The following is a 20591-nucleotide window of genomic DNA, read 5'->3' on the forward strand; positions in this document are numbered from 1 at the left end:
TTCTTAGAGTTTTCTCCAAGAAGGTCCTGAAATAGCTGCTTGCAAATTCACCCAGACTCAGTTTCCACACAGATGAATGTATTCTCCATTCCACACTTTATTAATTTATGGCCCCCACACATACTTGTTGATTTTATATGTCTTGCATGTAAAATTGATTTATGATACATTTGGAGATGTGCACAGACTCCTGACACTGGAGGGAAGTGGTTAATTTAGGTGAGGACCCCATCATCTATCTCTTCTCTTTTCAAGGGCTGATCATCTATCTGTTCCTCTTAAAGACTTATATTGGCTGGACTCAGACTCAGAAATAGATGCTCTCAGCGAGGACAGCCCACATCTCTTGGCAATCTGTTCCTGGAGTTTTTTCTTTGATTTCCTTCATTCTCTTAGCCAAAAGTTTAGCACATTCTGCAGCCTCCTCCCTGTTTTCCTTAGTGGGTTGTTTCCTCAGAGTAATGCGCTGGTGTTTGTGTTACAGGATATGTGGAGTGACAAGACACTGAGTCTTGGTGCTTTGGTTCTGGGTCTCTTACCCTCTTTGTTTAAGGGCTTCCTGACAGCATACTGGTGGACATCATCTTCTTTAGAGAGATCAAAAGTTGACAGATTTTGCTAGCTCTTTTGGGCACCAACAGCAGAAGCACGGTAGTATCTGTCAGACCAAATCTCTCTCTCTCTCTCTCTCTCTCTCTCTCTCTCTCTCTCTCTCTCTCTCTGGAACATTCGAATTGGCATCCTTCCACAAGGAATCTGTGAACACATTTGTGCTTCCTCTCTCCCATTATAATTGATTCATAACAAGAGTGCCCCTTTCTCAGCAGCAGGAGCTCTCTGCCGTGGGTCAAGACACCTTGCTTCACAGGAAAACCTTGTTTGTTGCTCGCACCACTGATTGGGAGCCCATAACCCTTCTACTCTTCACCCATGGCATCAGCCCTATTTCTGGGACCATGTATTTCTCATAGGACAAGTGACATTTGCATTTGTCAACGGGTTCTGACAGCAATGGCTGGGAAGATGTTTAGCTTCATCTTGAAGGATCCATTGCTGAAGAGGTGCCACAAAAAGAGTGGGGTTTCTTATCCCCCTCCTCCTTCAGTTCTGCTGGGGGAGAGGGTCTGACTTGGCCTAGGCTGCTGCTGAGCTGCTCTCCAGCCCACCGTCACTATTGTCTGTTGCTTCTCAGGAAGCAGTAAGGGGTTGAAGATCCGATTCTATTCATTTGAAGCAGCCTTTGGCCTGGTGCCACAGGTTTCTGCCCTTTCTCAGCCTCTCTGAGCCTCTTGTCTTGCACAGTCTGGGAACAGAAAAGAACCATCATCCAGGACTTTATTTTCCCATGATTTTACCAGTATCTGGTGCATAGTATGAGCTCAAGCTTGTCGGAATTAGTGTCTCTACAGTATGCAAATTGAGGTTCCAAAAGTGAGGATGTCTCAGACGACACCAGTTTCAGCACACAGTGGAGCTTTGGGGAAGGCGCAGAGATGGTGGGAAACCTTGGTTGATGGTCTCTAGAACAGCACTGGTGGGAGGAGCCCAGTCCTGTGCTCTATGCAAATATCACACTGAGAGGCTTCGGATTGGCCCGCCCTAGAGGGGCGGGGCGTTCCCTTTCTGATGGCAGGTGCTCTGGGTTGCTCCAGGCAGGGTGTGTGCTCCCAGGTTGGAGTGTGCCGCTGAGGCTCATCTCTGGGCGATGCTCCTGCTCTGGGCCCTGCTGGCCCTTGGATGCCTGCGGTGTGGCTGGAGTAAGCCGGGGATGAGAACAGGGGGAAGTGTTCAGGGAGGCCCGAGAGGAGCAGAGACATAGAGTGTCACTAGGAACCTTATTTAGGAGATCTAGGAATAGGCGCTGATGACAGCAACAAGGACACAGATTGTACTAAGAAAAACAGCCAACATGAGAATCCCAGCACCCATCCATGGGCCGGCCTCAGCCGTCTGAGGGGTGTTGCCAGAGAACACCATACAAGGACTGCAGAGAGCAGACCCAGTCCTGTGGTGACCCCTTGGACTGGGGGAGGTGGAGTGGCAAGTTCCTGGAGTGGGAGGGATGGCCCATCCTGGGATTGATTTTTTGATCCTTGTGGCTGAGGCAGATACGGTGTGAGAGGGAGCCTGCAGGGGTTGAAGCTGAGAGTTAGACATGGAAGAGCTCTGAAATTCTGCACCTTACTGCTTTTTCTGAGAGATTGTTCTACATAAGAAGCCAGTGAGGAGCCACAAAGGGTCTTGGCGGTTTGCATTTTAGAGTAGAGGGTTCAAGTGAAGAGAGCGGGGTGGAGGGTGAAGAGCCCTGGGATAGAGAGGCCGTATAGGGACAGATAGTGGGTAGCTGGGGTGGGGTAGGGATGTGTCTGGCTAGGGTGACCAGCAGGGTGGGGACAGGAGCACCAATTATCTCTGAGAGAAGTTTGTGGATTGGTCCATTGGGAAGACCAAGCCCGGTGCAGGACATGCAAGGGCTCAAATATGCCTGTGCCCAGGGATACACCCAGAGGTCAGCTCCCACCCTCATTGCCTTCACCAGCTGTGAACCTCCAGCCCCAACTGGCCAGTGTGACCTTTGCCACCAACAACCCCACCCTCACCACCGTGGCCTTGGAGAAACCTCTGTGCATGTTTGATAGCTCAGAGCCACTCAGCGGCGCTTATGAAGTTTACCTCTATGCCATGGTCGACTCAGGTAAGGAACCCGTTTCCCTCTAAAAGAGTCCTTGAAAGTCCACAAGGAGGAATGGGGGCTGGGTGATGGGACATTGCATGTCTGTGTAGGTCTAGGACCCCATTGCTCATCACTGCCCATGCACACACTGACACAACTGTGGCTGTGGCCCCAGACCCACACTTGCCCTGGCATCCAGGCTGTTGGGAGGAGACACACTAATTTCTGAGCACCTGCCTAGTACAAGCTGCCTTGCCCACTTTAGAGCCAATGTCTGCAAGCAGCATTCAGGGTAGAGCAGGGGATCAAGGCAGGGATGTGGGCTCCTACAGTTTCATTCTGATCTCACTGGCCTTTGAACCTAGGTCATCCAGGGTTTTCCCCATGATTGCTCTCCCCAACCCAGCCCACAGCCCTTTAATGCAAGCTCCTGGGTTTGGGGACCAGGTAACCACTAACAGCCTCCTGATGTTTCCCAGCACTCCATCCTAGGAGCAGGCCTCTATCGCTGCCTGCCTCTATCGCTGTCTGTGGAAACCCTGGGGTATTTTACTGACATTTCCCAGAAGCCAGAGGCCAGAGATGTCAAGTGATTTGTCTAAGTCACCCTTGTAGTAAAGAAGAAACATGAGATTCAATACGGGTCCAGCCGTATGGACCTTGGCATCATCCCGTCCCTTCCCATTTTATAGGGGAAAGAATCCAGGGCTGCCAGCTACAGTGGCAAAGGTCTGTTCATCTGGGGTTTCCAGGGCATTGCAAGACAGAGTGAGTGAGAGATGAACCCACACCTCACAGTGACATGCTCCTGGACCAGCTGCACCGTTACCACTGAGCTTGCATGTGCCAATCATCCTAGTGCCCAGAACCAACCTGGGAAGATTTGGGCTCGGGGTGTTTGATGGGTGACTACTGAGTTGGGATGGCCAGGGTCCTGACTCCCAGCATGCCTCTGCAGCCAGCTCCAGGAATGTGTCTGTACAGAACAGCGCTGGGACTCCACTGAGCACCACCTTCCGGCAAACCCAGGGTGGAAGGTCGGGCCCCTACAAAGCTGCGGCCTTTGACCTGACCCCTTGTGGTGACCTGCCCAGCCTGGATGCTGTTGGAGATGTGACCCAGGCCTCAGAGATCCTGAATGCATACCTAGTCAGGGTGGGCAACAATGGGACCTGTTTTTGGGACCCCAACTTCCAGGGCCTCTGCAACCCACCTCTGTCAGCAGCTACTGAGTACAGGTGGGTGTAAATGGCCGTGGGAGGACAGGAGACCCAAGGAGGGGACAAAATGAGGGAAGCCATATTTCTCAGAATTTTGGCACAGGGACCAGGTCTCAGGCAGGGTGGCTTCCTGATTTGTAGCATGTACACAGAGGCCCAACAGGACCCTGCTTGGCACCTTGCTCTGCAAACACAGTTCAAAACCCATTCTCTCTTCCTTTTCTTTTTCCCTTCCTCCCTTTGTCCCTCCCTCCCTGCCTTTCTCCTCTCCACCCCCTCTTCTGTTTTGAGATAGGCATTCATGTAGCCCTGGTTAGGCTTGAACTCCTAAACTGCCTGAATGAAGGGTGTGTGTATTGCTATGGCTTCGCACATGCTGAGCATGTGTCCTTCCACCGAACTACAACCCCAGTCCCCAAGGGGGCTTTAATTTTAAGGCGCACTAAGCTACAGGCTATAGCTGAATTAGTTCTCATCTCAGACTATCAGTCTATCCAATCCACTGTTTAAACTGGGACTTAAGTGGGCTATAGATCTTACCATCTCTCTTTGTCTTCCTTTCTGATTAGCAGCCCTTGTTTGGGGATTATTGCACCTAAAGCAGCCCTGATCTAAGGGAAAACAGGGGTTGGTGAGGGATGCTATCAGGCTGCCTTTCAATTCTCTTTGTGACTCCCAAAGACCAGAGCTGCTAGGAGGATTATGGATTAACACCCAACAAGGGTGCTTCAGGTGCATAGAATTAAAGGGGAAGGTACTCCCAGAGGAATGTTGAGCAATCGCTCCAATCACAAAGGCTTCCCAAAGCAGGTACAGTCAAGCTGGGGAAGGATCCAGGGGATATGTGGTGAAGTTCAGCAACCTTCTGTTGTCCTGACCTCACCCATAGCTGTCTCCTGGAAGTCCTCCTGTGCCCCCCATGGTTCTCCTCCCTCCTGTTTATTGTGACTTGGCACACAGGATAGGTGAAAGTTGCTCTTAAACCATCTTCTTTCAGGTTCAAATATGTCCTGGTCAACGTGTCCACAGGCTTGGTGCAGGACCAAACACTATGGTCAGATCCCATCCGTACCAAGCAGCGTAAGTGTTTGCTGGGAGGTGGTGGCAAGTCAGTTCTGGGATACTCCTTAAGGAACCCTGGGAATAGAGGGCCAGGGATTGATTAAGAGGAGCGTTGACTGTCTCTGAGGAAGTCACCCAAGCAACTAATTGGGCATTGTGCTGTTTAATACAATGTGTTTTGAGATATTTTCATCTATGAACTATTCCTTCCTTCCTCCATGCTTGAGATTGGTCCAGGTTAGGTGTGTTAAAGTTGAGGTGACCTGTCTGGATCCAGAGATGGGTCACCCTTCAGACCCTCACAACAGCAAACATTCATGACAGCACATGGTGGTCCAAAGACTGGAGAGTACGTGGAGGAACTCAGGAAGAGCCATATCTTTCCTTACTCAGAGCTCTTTGTACCCCTGAGGCAGGCAGCAGGGGCTAGGAAGCTTCAGAGCAACTGAGGTCATGCTTGCACCCCTCTAGTCCCACCAGGGTTCTCAGCAGGGACAAGGGGTCATACAGACTTATGTCCAGGGAACATCCATGTTATTCAGAGATAGACCAGATGATCATTACTGTGTGGCACCCCAGCACAGAAACTTCCTGCCTCATACTCCAGCCCCAGCAGGACTAGGGCCGCATGAGGCAGGCCAGGGCTCCAGAAGGTTGTCTGAGTTCACACGTGTGAGGGACATGGAGGAATGTGAGGTAACTTGGTGGGTGGATGAGTGTATGAATGCACATGCTGTAAGTATGACTGATTCACTTGTGTGTGGTGTGTGTCTATGGTTTGTGTGTGGTCATGATGAACATGGTGTGTGGCATACATCTATGAGTGTGTAATGAGTGTAGTGTGTATAAGGGTAGTGTATTTGTTGTGTGTTGTGTGTGGAAATATGCAGCATGTCTGTGTTGCTGGATGACCCCGCCCATACTCCTTCCACGCCACACCTCCTGTGACATTCCTGTTTATTGTACTCTTGCTGAAACAGCCTTTAGATCCTTGGAGCTGAGTCCTGGCTCTAAGCCTGGCCTCTGTCCCTCACACAATGGGCACCTCCACCCCCTTGTCTGGCTAGTTTGGTGGAATCCCTCTAGGAACTCCAGTGGCATCAGCAGACCCAGCACCCTGGAGCCAGTCTTATGGGTTGGCCTCTGGGGGTCAGTATGCATATGAGACCACCTAGAACTGGGCTACCAGAGTGGAGTGTGAACTCAGAGTCAGGTCTCCAGGGATCTGTGTAGACAGTGCCACAAATTGCTTGTTCACTGTAGGACCTAGCCATTGTTTCTAAGGGTGACACTAGCCAGAAAAATCCAGAGCCACATCCCCTCTGTGCCCTTTGCTCAATTTTATTTTATTTAGAATACATATGCCACCCATGTCACCAGAAGTCTTGAATTAGTATAGAACCAACCTTATGCAAACAGAGAAAGTAACTAGAGACACACAGAGAAGCCATCAGTCTAAAGCTTGGGAAGAGCAGTTACTGCCCTGGATACATAGGCAGCCAGGGCAGGGGATTCCTGTCCCTGGAAGAAGATCCAGGGTGGGGCATTTTCTGGGAAATAAATGGCTGTGATCTTCTGCAGCTACCCCCTACTCAGCCATTGACACATGGCCAGGCCGTCGGAGTGGAGGCATGATTGTCATTACTTCCATTCTGGGCTCCCTACCCTTCTTCCTACTTGTGGGCTTCGCTGGAGCCATCATCCTCAGCTTTGTGTGAGTACTGTTAGCTTGGAGACAGGGCAACACCCTCCCCAAGAAAGACTCAGCCCAGGGTCCTCTGAAATAGGACATGGCATGGAAGCCAGGGGCTGCCTGCCATGGCCCCAGTGAAAGCACGCAGAGCCCTGGGATTTCAAGGTCAGGTCATTCACCAGGGAAAGGAAGGACTCAGGTGCATCCCAGCTTGTGGGCAGTGGGCTGGGAGTGTAGTTCAGTGTAGCGCTTATCTAATATGTAGGAGATTCTGGGTTTGATCCCAATACCCAACCAAAGAGAGAGGCGGGGGAGGGAGAGGGAGAGAGAAGCTTTAGCTGTGATGGGGTTGTGTGACCTCTGCAAGGTATCCAGGTCCTTGTTTTCCCCATCTGGAAAATGAAAGTGGCAATGACATGCACAACAGAGTGAGAAGGGTTACCTGGGATTAACCCTGTGAAGCCTTCAGAGCAGTGCTGGGGAGCTGTTATTTAACTCACCCACTCAGGTGGGGAAACTGAGGCCTGGTAGTGGGGCAGATATCTCAAGGTCAAAGCCTGGGCCTAGAACCCTGGGTATCTGACTGCAGTAGCCTGGGAGGGTGGAGCAGGGCATGAGTCAGCACACTTCTCCCCAAGCCTGCAGTATGCTCACTGGGGAATCTGGAAGCAACAACAAACAAGGGCTTGAAGCAGCAGCAGGCTGGCCTCCTGGAGGAGGGCTCAGCTAGAGCATAGGAGTTGATCCCAGCCCCATGCAGCATACTGCTCAGCCTAGCCCCAGCAAGATGAGGGAACTGGAGGGTCCTGGAAACTGGCAGGGGTCCTAGTGAGGGTGGGAAAGCTTGTCTGGGTAGGTGAAATTAACTGCGTCCCAGATGCTAGCCAGCCTAGAATGGGCTCAGAGAAGGGCAATGAGATCCAATTGTCCCCTGGCACTTCAGTTAACAAAGCACCTATGATAAATGACAGCAGCCAACAAAAGTCACTATCCAGCTAGCAGCTGGCCTGTGGCTATGTCCTTCTCTCCCTTCCTGTTTCATCCCATGTGCCTTTTTCTACCCATGATGCTCCTTTAGGATCAGGGTATGTTGCCCCCTCCTCCAAGAAGCCATCCACCTGGGCTTGTCCACTCTGTGTGATCAGGTTGTCCACTCTGTGTGACAACCAGGGCACTTTGAGGACCTGGAACAATGGCCTCCCACGCTCCATCTTGCAGACATGAAACTATCCTCATAATTTCAAGAAGGGTGACACTTCCTTATACCCAAGGCCTCATACACAATGAGGGCTCCAATACACTGGAGATTACAACCTCAAAGGCAATGTACTATCGAAGTTAAGGCCCTGAGCAGCTGCAGGGGTCCAGGCTCACTCTGCTCCCCTAACCTTGGCTCTCTCTCTCTCTGTCAGGGACATGGGCAGCTCTGATGGGGAAACAACACATGACTCACAGATCACCCAGGAGGCTGTCCCCAAGACCCTGGGGACCTCTGAACCTTCCTACACATCTGTGAACCGAGGCCCACCCCTAGACAGAACTGAGGTGTTCACCAGCAAGCTCCAAGACTGAAACAAACCCCAGCCCCAGGTGGTGGGCTCCTCTCAGCCTGGTCTTGCAGTGTGCAGGATAGTGTTTATGCTCTGACGGACCAAAGGTGAAACAAGGCTTGTTGGTTCAACTTCATGTAAAGGCTTAATAAAATCTTAAGTGACAATGTCTGGAATGAAAGCACAAGCAAGGGACAGATATATGAGTGACACTGAACTGCGGGGTTGGACTCTGGATCTCAGGAGGTGGGGACACGGTTGTCAAAACTATGATGGTGAGAGCATGTGAGTTACTCAGCTCTCAACCCAGAATCTCCCCATCTGCTAAATGGGATTCTGGGCTATTAAAAGGCTGGCCTGACCTAACTTCCTAAACTGCTTTCCCTGAGGGCATCATCATGACCTGTGTTCTGTATACCTTCTGGAGAATGATCTCTGCTTTCTGTTTAGAGTGAGTGAGTTTATAAAGTAGATAGCATGCCCAGGTAAAAGACTAAATAGAAAGGGGGAGGGAGGGAGAGAAATAATAAGCAGATGATGGGTAGGTAGATGAATGATAGATGGTAGATAGAAGATAGATAAATGGATTATAGATGATGAATAGACAGATGATACCTAAGTAGATAGACAGACAGATAGATGATGAATAGATTGATAGATGATGGATGATAGATAGGCAAATAGATAGTAGATAGGTACATAGATGATAGATAGATAGATAGATAGATAGATAACTGATAGATAGGTAGATAGAAAATAAAACTATCAAATCAGTACTCAGAATCCCAAGAAGGAACCGACTAGAGAAGCCCTTTAAGCAGCCAGCTTGGGATTCCCAGGGAGAACCCTGGGCAGAGTGGAGGATGCCTTCAGGTGAGGCTTCCAAGTGAAAGAATAAATAGCAAAAGGGAGAGGATGTCATCAAATTGGGCCCTCACCGTATCCAGTAGAAACTGGGGAAGTTGAGGCAGCCAGCTGGAGAGCTCCCAATGGGCCCTTCTCTCCAAGGCTGAACTTCCAGCCGCCCTTTCTCATGGTAGGCATTTTTATCCCTCGAGATAAACAGTAGTAACCCCCTGAGGAATGGTTTATGTCCTAGCTGTTCCATCCTTCCTGTCACAGTTAGAGGGCAGCCCATCCCTGGACAGGGGGCCTTGAAGGGTTCTCTAGACAATCACACTGGAATCTGAAATGGATGGGGGTGACAGCCAGTTTCCAGAGTTCAAATATTGAGTTCAAATAGCACATGACAACTGAACATTGTAATGTAATTCCAGGTTCCCAGACCAGTAGGATGATGAGGAGCCAGTGAATCAGACTGTCACAGAGCAAGCCTAAGAAGCTGCAGGTCATACAGGCATCTGGGAGGGCACTAGGTCTACCTGTGCTCATGCGTGCATGGAAAGGAACTGTCCCTGCCCTGGGTCTGGGTTCAATGACTCATTACTCTTTTCTGAGCCACATACCAAGATGCTTCCCTTTTTGGGATGTGCAAAACAAGTCCCAGCCCATCCCTCATCACTGGAAGAGTTGCTCAAGGGCATTTATGGTATGGTTACTTAGAGCTGAAGGAAGGCCTCCCACACACAAGCTAGTAGTAGCCCCAGTGACTAGATTCTTCTTCCCAGGGAACATGTCTGTGCTCCTCATCTTCAACTCATATGCTGAAGTCTTGAGTGTCAATGGGTGATATTAGGGTGGTGTAAATGGAGGTTTCTCTCCCAGCTGCCAGTTCCTGAATAAACACTCTAAGGCTTAATATTAATTATAATTGTTTGGCCAATGGCTCAGGCATATTACTGACTAGCTCTCACAATTAAATTAACCCATTTCTATTATTCTATATTTTACCATGAGGTTCATAGCTTGTTACCTCACACCTTGCTTCTCCAGTGGCTACATGGCAACTGCCTGACTCTCTCCATTTGTATGTTTGGGTTTCCCACCTAGCTCTATTCTGCCTGGCCATTGGCCAAATCAGCTTTATTCATCAAGCAATAAAAGCAACACATATTCGTAGCATACAGAAGGACATCCCACATCAGGGTGGGGCCTTTGGAGTTTTGGGAGTGATTGCTGTTGAAGGTGGGGTCTTCACCATCAGGGTCAATGTCCTTCTAAAAGAGCCCAGAGCTGTTGTGGTGGCACATGCTCATAATCCCAGCCCTCAGGAGGAGGTGGCAGGAAGATCAGGAGTTCAAGATTGTCTTGGGCGATAGTGAGTTTAAAGACAACCTGGGCTACACAAGAGACCTATTGAGAAAAGGATGGGCATCAGGTGGGGTGGGAGCATGTAAACACCAGGCCTGAGAGTGAAGGGACCAGCTCCCCATTTCGGCAGCCATTAACAGCAGAACACGTGCTTGTCTGACCTTGCCTTAGTCACTAAGAGGTTAGATGCCTGCCTCGTGGCAAGGAACCAATCAGAAGTTAGCTGGTGGTGCTATGCTTTATGGCTCTGGGTGTGCTTTACGGACAAGTGCATAGCAATGATGCGCAGAGCATAGCAACCACCCTGGGAGGGCCTATGGGCCATAACAACCAGTTGACCAATCAACACAGGGCAAGCCCTCCAAGCCTGGAGCCACACCAATCCTGAGCCTGTGCGTACCACTAGACACTCCCCTTATGCTGCCCTACAAGATCTCTATGCAGATGCTTCGAGCTGTCTTTCCTAGCCATCCGCCATGGTGGATGGATGAAGGACCCGAGCTAACATGGGGTTAGCTCGTTAAACAACTATAATAAAGCCTCGTGCAGTTTGCATCAAGCTTTCGACTCCGCATGGTGATTGGGGTGGCCTCCGTCCTGGGCTGAGATCCTGGAGGCCTGAGCTTTCCAGGGGTCTTACAAGAGCTCCTGCCATGAAAGACTTTAAGGACTGAGTCTCAAAACACCCGGGCCTTGTGGTTGGGCACCCTGATCTCAGCTTCCAAAGCCATAAGAAGTAGATTTCTGTCGCTCATCAGCCACCCTGTATGTGGCAGCTTATTATAAAAGTCCTGCACAGCTTTCAATGGTCCACTGATGGGTGTGGACCCAGAGTGAGTCTCTGGAGGTCCAGAAGGCCTCAGATTCATTTCTGTGCCCCCAATTCCACCCCACCCCCGGCACAATGCAAGGGGAGGAAGGAGTCTGGCGACAGCAGTCCCTGGTTAACAACTATTCACTGGACACCTGTTATGTTCAGGAATGACATAGAGACACTACTTCGCCAGTGTTTGGCACTCTTGTCAAGGTCAGCCAGAAGGTGTGACCTAATGGCCAAGATAGTTGGGATAAATTAGGTCAATGTGCCAGAGGCCCCAAAGCCTTCCACTGTGGATGGTGGCTTTTATTCTGAGTATGATTGCAGACCATGGAATAGTTTCAGGCGGAAAATAAGCTTGACAAAGCCCACTTGGCTGCCCTGGGCAGGATGGTGTATCATTGAGCTTTCTGTTGCAATGACAAAATACCAGAGGGAGTCACCTGAAAAGAGGACATTTTTAGTTTGGCTACTCAAAAGTCCTGTGTCGGACCAGTGTTTGTGGGGCTGAAGTCTGTTCCTGAGTGGGGGAGTGTGGATGAGGTAAGGCTAGCTGTAGACGCTGAAGGAAAGGCAGAGACATAGGATAGTGTCAGGAGGGCATACTGAATGTGCCTATATTTATTCATACATCATCTTAAGCAACCAACCAAAGGTGGGGACAATGGCAGAAGACTTTTTTTATCATGTATAAAGAGCAAATAGCAATTACTTCCCTTAATCCTAAAGATGCTCCATAGCTGTACATAGTACTTGGCCATCAGATGCTTCATAGCTGTATGTATCACCTAGCCTTCAGGATGGGCCCTGGGCCTGGGCCCAAGTCTATTGTTATTTACATAGGAGCCATTCACCATCGAGGCCAGGACATCCTGCATCTGTTAAGCTAATGTCTTAAGGACAATAGGAGTGACTTGAGTTCCCTGAACTGGTGGCAAGAAGAATGAACTTTCATATACGGGTCCTGACACTAGTCCATGGTTGCCTGGCTCTGATGTGAGGAGGCAGAATGTCATGACAGAGAGGGCAAGGTGAAGTGAGGATGCTGCCTCATGGTGGTGCAAAAGGATTGGGTGTGAGAGAAAGAGAGAGGGAGGGAGGGAGGGAGAGAAGGTGAAGAGAGACAGGCATCAGGGACAAGATGTCATTCCAAAGGACACACCCCAAAGATCTACCCCTTTCAACTACATCTCACTTCCAATATTGAGTCCCAGTAGCCCATCTCATTATAGACACATAAATGGATCAGTCCATCCACAAGGTCAGAGCCTCATGAGCCAATCATTTCTCAAAGTTCTGTCTCTGTTTCAGGCTCACATGTTGACAATAAGCCTTCGGAGGACATTTTTAGATTCAAACCACAGCAGAAGTTTTGGGATGGGGAGACCCCTGATGCAAGTGTAGGCTCTGCAGTAACCCAGTAGGAGGTATGGAATTGGGAAATTGGGCAGATGGGAGCCAGGTGAGGGTGTAACTCCAATGGGGGCCTGAAGAACATGCTGATAGACTGGCATGAGGTGTCAGGAAAAGGGGTGGTACTGTGGGCTCAGGGCCAGGAGCACTGGGGTGTGGTAATGTCATCTCAAGGTGGGTTGGGGGAATTGGGGAAGCTTAGTGTAGGCTGCTTGGGCTGTATCAGCAGAGCTCTGAAGGAGTAATGGGGAGGGGAGTCTGGCACCCACATCTTTGCAGTTATCTGAGTGAGGTGGAAGGATCATGGTTCCCAGATAGCCCTAAACCTTTGCTGTGGAAGGATTTAAGTTATGCCTCAGTGAACTTGGAGACAAGTGCCTGCATGCCTGTGCATACCAAGGTGCACCAGTGTGCAAATACAACATTTGTACACATAAATTGCACATGCCCTTTCATATCCTGTTTCATTTATTCTTCCAGCAGTGCTGGGGTGGGAGGGGCACAGGACCTTGCACATGCTAGACAACCATTCTATCTCTGAGCCACACCCCAAGCCCCTTCTGTATACTTTAAATTGTTGGTTGAGCACTTATCGCCTAATACAAGGTTATGTTTATTTGCCTACAGACAGGGTTTCACTGTGTCTACCAGGCGGCCCAAGCGATCCTCTGGAGCAGGGGGTGGGAAGCACTGTGCCCAGCTCCTGTCTTGTACAGAGGCTGTATTAACAGTTGTTGTGTGGTGTTGTTCAGGCAACAGCAAGGGAGAAAGCCTTTCTGCCTTAGCAGCAGGTCTTGTAGCTTACGCATTCATGAGCTGGTGCACCTGCCTATGTACACACAGATGGAGACTGCAGGCCAATGTCAAGTGTCTCTATCACTCTACACGTTATATTTTAAAATGTCCTTTTGCATTTACTATTTTGTGGCAGGGGATGGGCAGCTCTATGGAGATCAGAAAGAAACTGTCAGGAGTCCATTTTTTTTCTTCCATCACATGGGCCTCAGGGATGACCTTAGGCTGTCAGAGTGGGAAGCAAGTGTCTCTACCCGATGACTCATCTTACAGCCCTCTCCACCTTAGTAGTACTCTTGTCGGGGGTCTTCTTCTTTTCTATTTTCTTTCTTTTTAAAAAAACTTTTAACAAATGATTTTGAGACAGGGTTTCTTTGTGTAGCTTTGGCTGTCTTGCAACTTGCTCTGTAGACCAGGTTGGTCTCACCCTCAGAGATCCACCTGCCTCTGTCTCCCGGTGCTAAGATTAAAGGTGTGCCACCATACTTGGCTTTTTTTTTTTTCTTTTTCCTTTTTGAGATGGGATCTCACTGTGTGACCCTGGTTGGCCTGAAACTCACTATGTAGACCAGATTGGCCTCAAACTCACAGAAATCTGCCTGACTCAGCAGGTGTGCAGCACTACATCTGGCCTCTGCCTTACTTTTGAGACAGATGATGACCTTGGAGCTCACTGTTTCAGCTCAACTGGCTGGTAGGCCCTGGATGCCCTGGGATTCTTTAGTCTGTTCTCTGCTCCAGTCTGGAGTTACAGGTGTAGGCAGCCACACCTTGCTTTTGCAAGTGAGTTGGGGATTGGAACTTGGGTCCTCATACTTGTACAGTAAGCACTTTATCTACCAAGCCATCTCTCCAGCTCTCTCTGAATCTGTTTGATCCATGTTTGGTTGATTCAAGGTAGCAGATTCTAGGTAGGAAGTGCCAGCAGTGTACAGGTAGTTACCAGGCTGGCCCTCGATGCACTAGGGGCTACTTCTGAGCAGGCTCAGAGTCTTCCGTGTTACTTTACTTATGTTTTTCCTTTTCTAGAAAGTAAGTCACTGCAGGGTCACATGTGCAGCCCCTCCTCCATCCATCAGAAGAGCAACAGGAAATAAACCTTTGCATGTTATGGCACTCTAGAGCACTTGCTTCAGGTGACCTGCCTCCCGGGCAGACTGCAACACAAGCCCTTGGACTGGGATTCCCTACCATCCATTCTTGGCAGAAAGCTGCAACTGTCCCATGAGAGGGGCAGGCAAAGGTTTGAAACCCACTGCTCCAAAGCCCTGCAACCTCATCTCCCCGGACGCTGTGGTGACAGCCTCTTCACAGCAAGTGTCCCACTTGGCATGGGTTAGCCACCTAGTCTCAGAAATGCAGGGGTTCCAGGAGCTGATAACAGCTTTCATCTTTCTTTTGCTGACTCCCACAAACTCTCTTTTGTCCACCCCCTCCCACCGGATGGAATCATTTACCTTGTCTTGACATTCAAGCATGCTCAGCAAAATGTAATTAAAGGCTTTCTGATACTCAGAGCAAAGATAGAACTGACTGGCACTGCTCAGGTCAGGACTGGAGATACAGTGAAGGTGACCCTGATAGAATTTGGGCAGACATGAGGAATGAATGAGGACTCAGGAGAAAAGATTGGAAAGCCAGCCCTAACCCCAGTGGCCCACTGCAGGCCCTGCTGTTGTTTTCTTCCTTGAGGTTCTTCCTAAAACCTCTAAGCCATCAGGGTGGCCCCTCTCCCCACCACCTTTGAAAACAGAGTAACCCACATGTGTGGGTTTGTCTTGAGGGAGGAGGTCTCAGTGTGTCAACAGAAGCATACAAAGAGCTAAGTCCAGATTTGAGGGCTGAGCAACGCTCTGTAGATTTATAACCAGTTCTTTCCAAGCCCTGACGGTTGGAGCAGAGTGGACCCCACTTCTGGGAAGGAGTGGAATTGTGGCATGTGGCTCCTAGACTCTGTGGGTAGGGGGCTCAATTATTATAGCATGCATATGGAGGTCAGAGGGTAGCTCGTGGAAGTTGTTTCTCTCCTGCCAGCATGTGGCTCTAGTTGTCCTCTGGCTTGGTGGCAAGGGCTTTTGCCCACTGACTGATCCACGGGAGTAATTTCTTTCTTTCTTGGTTTTTTTTGAGACAGTGTACCCAAGGAGATCAGAAGAGGGTATTGGATCTCCTAAAACTATAGTTACTGGAACTCGAGCCCTCTGAAAGATCAGAAAGTGCTCTTAACCATTAAGCCATATCTCCAGCCCTAAAAAGAAATAACATTAACTTTGAAATAATTATAGAAGAAATATACAAAGATGTCACACTTGAACCCCCACACACGAAATTACACCAAAATTATGTCAAACAAATGGAATTCATGTTGGTACAAGGCAGAGGGCTATCTCAGATCCTACCAGCTTTCCTAGCACTCTCTCTCTCTCTCTCTCTCTCTCTCTCTCTCTCTCTCTCTGTGTGTGTGTGTGTGGTGTGCGTGTGTGTGTGATGTGTGGTCCCACCTGGTTTTATATGTCACTCTACTACCACAATCAAGATGGTAAACTGCAAACTGCTCCTCACCAAGTCCCCCTGTATTTATTACTTTTTCGTTGCTGTCCCCAAACTCCAGACACAAACAACTTAAAGCTGGAAAGATATATTTTGTGTCACAGTTTCAGACCACAGTCTCTGACTCTGCTGATTCTGGGCAGGTGGTCAAGTAGACTATCATAGGAGCGTAGGAGCATGTGCAAGAGGCTGTGCATCTCATAGTTGACAGGAAGCAGAGAACAAGGAAGTAAGAAGTCCGGGAACCACATGTCCCAGTAACCTACATTCTGCACAGAGGCCCAGCTCCTCCCTTCACTACCTCCCAGTACAGCAACCAATCATTGTTATGAATACAACAAGGGAGTCAACCCATTGATTGCATTAGAGCCTTTATAATCTAATAATTTCTGGAAACACCCACACCAAGAGGTGTGCTTTAAATCTTCTAGATGTTTCTCAGTTAAGTTTATTTCTCAGTCCAGTTAAAGTTGGCAATCAAGGTTCACAATCATGTGTGGTGATATATTATTAATGATTTATTAAAGCTTGCCTGAGAGTACAGAAAGCAAAGCTAACCGCAAAGCCATAGAACCAGGCAACGGTGATACACACCTTTAACCCCAGCAGCCATGCTAGCTAGCCATTAGCCAGGCGGTGGTGGCAGAAGACAGGCAGAAGGATCTTTGTTAGTTCAAGGCCACACTGAGCTACAGGAAATTGATCCAGTCCTAAAGAGAAACAGAGCTCACACAAAGTCAAACTTGAAGATTTAGTCTCCAGTCACAAGAGAGGCAGCAGTCTAAGACTTCAGTCTGAGGATTCGTGGAGTTAGCCGGATCACCTTTCAGTCTGAGGTAGAGGTAAGAGTTAGTGACTGGCTGCTTTGCTTTTCTGATCTTCAGCTTGAACCCCAAACTCTGTCTCTGGGCTTTTATTAATCTTGCAACAATCATGGGCTGGAGAGAAAGCTAAGTGGTTAAGAGCACTGGCTGATCTTCCAGAGGACCCTGGTTGGATTCCCAGCATCCACATGGTGACTCTCAACTGTCTGAAACTCTAGCTCCAAGGGATCTAATGATCTCTCTGACTTCTGCAGGCACCAGGCATGTACACAGTACACATACATACATGCAAGTAAAATACTCATATACATGAAATAAATTAAATATATCTAAAAGTTGGAGTTACATCAGTGGAATCACAAAGTGTGTAACCCTCCATACAGCACAGTTCCTTGGAACCCCACCCCACCACTGCCTGCAAAACCTTTGATCATAGAGTAAATGAATCTGGTTCATTTATCCATTTACCCAGGGAAGGGGCATTTGGGCTGTTTCTGGTTTGGGCTGTTTTAATTCCAGCTGCAAGTCATATGTGTATACAGGTCTTTCTCTCTACAAATGGGAAGTTTCACTTCTCTGGGATAAATATATCCAAGAGCACAACTGCTGGTTTTCAGGGTAATGAATGCTTATTTTATTATTTTAATTTTTTAGCCTTTAATTTTTTTATGTGTGTGGGTGCTTTGCCTGCATGTATGTGTGCACTATGTGTTCTTGGAGAAAAGAGTGATGGATCCCGTAGAAATGGACAATTGTGAGTTCTGGGAATACAACCCAGGTACTCCGGAAGAGCAGGCAGTTCTCTTAAGCACTGAGCCATTTTCCCAGCACACACACCCTATGGTGATATTTTGCTTATGATCTAACACACAAAGCTTACTTGAAGATCAGAGTGCAAAGCTAGTCACACTAATTAGCCACAGAGGCCAGACAGTGGTGGTACACACCTTTAATCCCAGCACTCTGGAGAGAGGCAGACAGATCTGTTCATTCAAGGCTACCCTGAGCTACAAGAAATTGATCCAGTTTAAAAGAGAAACAGAGCTCACACAAAGGTGACCTCAGCACTTGGGATGACACGCCTTTAATCCCAGCACTAAAGAGGAACATAAATCGGGAGGAGACAGGAACTCAGTGCAGTCTGAGGAGCAGGGCAGTCTGGAAATGCTGTATGAGGACAGGATCACCCCTTCGGTCTGAGCATTGGTAGAGGTGAGAACTAGGGGTTGGCTACTTTGCTTTTCTGGTCTTCAGCTTTAACACCAATATCAGTCTCTGGGTTTTTATTAATACCAACTAGAATTGTGCTACAACATATTCAAATCCCACCCCTCTCTTTTTTTTTTTTTTTTGAGATAAGGTCTCACTGGGTTGCCCTGGAATTCTCTTTTTGATTCACAGAAATACACCTGCCTCTGCCTCCTAAGTGCTGGAGTTAAAAGAGTGTGTCACCATGGCCAGCCAAACACGTTCTCGTCCCAAGAGACCACCCATCTCTGGTACTCCTTATGCTGATGAGAAGCAAAGGAAGCTAACATACTGAGCTTCCCTATTTCCCCAAATCCTCACCAGCACTTGATGTGGTGACTATTTCCCCCTTAGCCCTGTGGTGGGTGTGCAGTGGCTGAGGCTCTCCCCATTTCACCCAGAAGTGGGAGCAGATTCCAGTTTCTCTACACCCCCCAGGAATGCCTCCATCAGTCTTTTTAATTTTGAACATTGTAGTTTGTAACTGTACCTCTGAATGGTTTTGATTTGCATTTCCCTCATGAATAATAATGCTGAGCACTTTTCCAGGTGCTCATCTGCCACCCACATATATTTTTTGAGAAGAATATGTTCAAATATTTGCCCAATTAAGTTTCTTTTAACTCTTTCATTGCTGGGGTTGCTCATGGGCTTTGCCTATGCTAAGTGAGCTTCAGCCTTCTCTTTTTGTTTCAATTTGCTTTTACACATGTATTCTGCCAGATTTTTACAAATTGGACTGTTTACCTCCTTGTTATCGAACTGTGAGCTCTTTATATATTTTAGATCAGGTCCTTGGTCAGACATACATTTTTCAAGTTTTTTGTAGTCTAAGCCTTTTCCTTACATCTTCAGGGTCTTATTGGCTCCACAACCCATGTTGGCAGTTATATTCCCTGGCTAAATAGCTCCACGAGCGCAAGGATGGTTTTCCTGTTATGTCCTAAGATGGTGGGCATGTGGGTACTTATTCAGTGCTCAGCTGTCCCCAACTATTTCACGGCTGTTGGAGGTGCAGGGGACCTGGAAGAGGGGGTCTCAGAGCAGCCTGCTGCAAACTTTCAGACCACTGTAATTAGGCTAGCAGTAAGGAGGCCCTAGAATCTAGGACCTAGATGGAACACAGGTGAGGTATGGGGTGAGGCAGGCACAGCCAATAAGAGTGAAAGTGGGCCAGAGAGGCACTATCAGGATGCTAGGCTCTCTTCAACCAGCAAAGACATTTTACAGTGGCTACACAATCCTTCCTGCCTACAGTCTGGGGAACCTGGATGACTTGGGTAGGAAACCGACTTGGGTGGGATAGAAGAGAGGGTCAAAGCACTTTGTTGGTTCCTTTGCCTTTAGCGTTTACAGCTTACATGCATGGTGACACATACCTGTGCATTGCTATAGTACTTGATATCTATATAGAATGTGGTACTAGGGCCCAGGATCTGTGTCTGCCTGGCCTGTACACTGAAGCAGGGCCTAAGTGATGGAGACCTTCCAATGCTATAATAATAAAGCAGCAGCTCCCAGGGGTGGGGGAGCACTGCCATGTGTGGCATCTTGTGTCCTTCCCGTTCACCCCGTCAGGTCTCACTGAATCCAACAGTTCTCTCCTTTCCAGCTGTGCAAAGCTCTCTCTGTAGAAACCAGAGAGCAGCACACCCAAGCATCTTGACTAGTTACTTTGAGTCCTCATGTGAGTGCATGTGTGTGTGAGTATGCATTCATATGTATGAGCACGGGCATGTGTATGTTCATGGCATGAATGCGGAGATCAGAGGACACACTTCTGTGTGGGTCGTGGCTTTCAATCTTGTTTGTGACAGGGTCCTTTTTTATGTTGTTCACAGTTTCATGAGCCAGGCTAACTGGCCTTTGAGTTTTGATCATGTCTTTGCCTGTCATCTCACTGTAGGTGTGCAATCATGGGTCTGGGGACTAGGCTCAGGTCCTCATGCTTGCATGGCAAGTGCTTTACCTACTTGGAGCCATCTACCAGTCCTGACTCTGTTTTTGAATCTGTAAAAACAGAATGCCAATCCTTACTGCAGAGAGTTGTGAGAGTGAAGCTGTACCTTAGGGGAGTTTAGCACATCGAATGTGCTTAGAAACCATTACTGTCCCCACAGACTTGCACAAGCACATGCATTTCAAACACACTGGCATCTCCCCGGTAGTCCCTGCTGCATGCCCCAAAGGCCACCTTGGTATAACAAAGAAATGGGTCTGGTCTGTTGAACCCAGGCTATGAGACTCGGTTTGTGCACACACCTATTCATATATTTGTTCAACATGCCTGAATGATGCATACCAGCAACACATGATGCTCACAAACAGCGCATGGCCTTTGGCAAGAGCCACATTATCTCCTCAAAATGAACACAGTGGCCAGGGATGGTTTAAAGCAGCTTTCTGGCAATTTTCCCTGTAAATCAGGGTGATCCTAGAACTGCCTGTCTGGGGAGTAGGAGCTTAGCTCCCCTCTTGGATAGGGGAAAGAAGGACGCTAGGGCTCCTAAGGTGTCCCTTCTGTGGGTCTTGTC

General features: G+C 48.6%; 1 protein-coding gene across 2 annotated transcripts; it reads left to right on the plus strand.

The window, feature by feature from the left end:
• Positions 1 to 1705: 1705 nt before the first annotated feature.
• On the plus strand, positions 1706 to 8221 carry LOC113833532 (uroplakin-3a). 2 transcript variants are annotated; one of them, XM_027396003.2, is made up of 6 exons: positions 1706 to 1757; positions 2540 to 2695; positions 3633 to 3912; positions 4892 to 4974; positions 6538 to 6670; positions 8062 to 8221. In XM_027396003.2, exons 1-6 carry the CDS (start codon positions 1706 to 1708, stop codon positions 8219 to 8221), a joined length of 864 nt encoding a protein of 287 aa, XP_027251804.1. The 2 variants fall into 2 exon arrangements, with proteins under 2 accessions (XP_027251804.1, XP_035295086.1); XM_035439195.1 differs by lacking the exons at positions 3633 to 3912; positions 4892 to 4974.
• Positions 8222 to 20591: the final 12370 nt, after the last annotated feature.

The sequence above is a fragment of the Cricetulus griseus genome, chromosome 2, assembly GCF_003668045.3.
Source record: "Cricetulus griseus strain 17A/GY chromosome 2, alternate assembly CriGri-PICRH-1.0, whole genome shotgun sequence".
NCBI classification, from domain to species: Eukaryota; Metazoa; Chordata; class Mammalia; order Rodentia; family Cricetidae; genus Cricetulus; species Cricetulus griseus.

Coding starts and splice junctions, on each gene's coding strand:
- LOC113833532 (XM_027396003.2), top strand. CDS start 1,706: ATGCTCCTGCTCTGGGCCCTGCTGGCCCTTGGATGCCTGCGGTGTGGC. Junction 2,696..3,632: donor CTATGCCATGGTCGACTCAG/GTAAGGAACCCG, acceptor ATGCCTCTGCAG/CCAGCTCCAGGAATGTGTCT. Junction 4,975..6,537: donor TCCCATCCGTACCAAGCAGC/GTAAGTGTTTGC, acceptor GATCTTCTGCAG/CTACCCCCTACTCAGCCATT.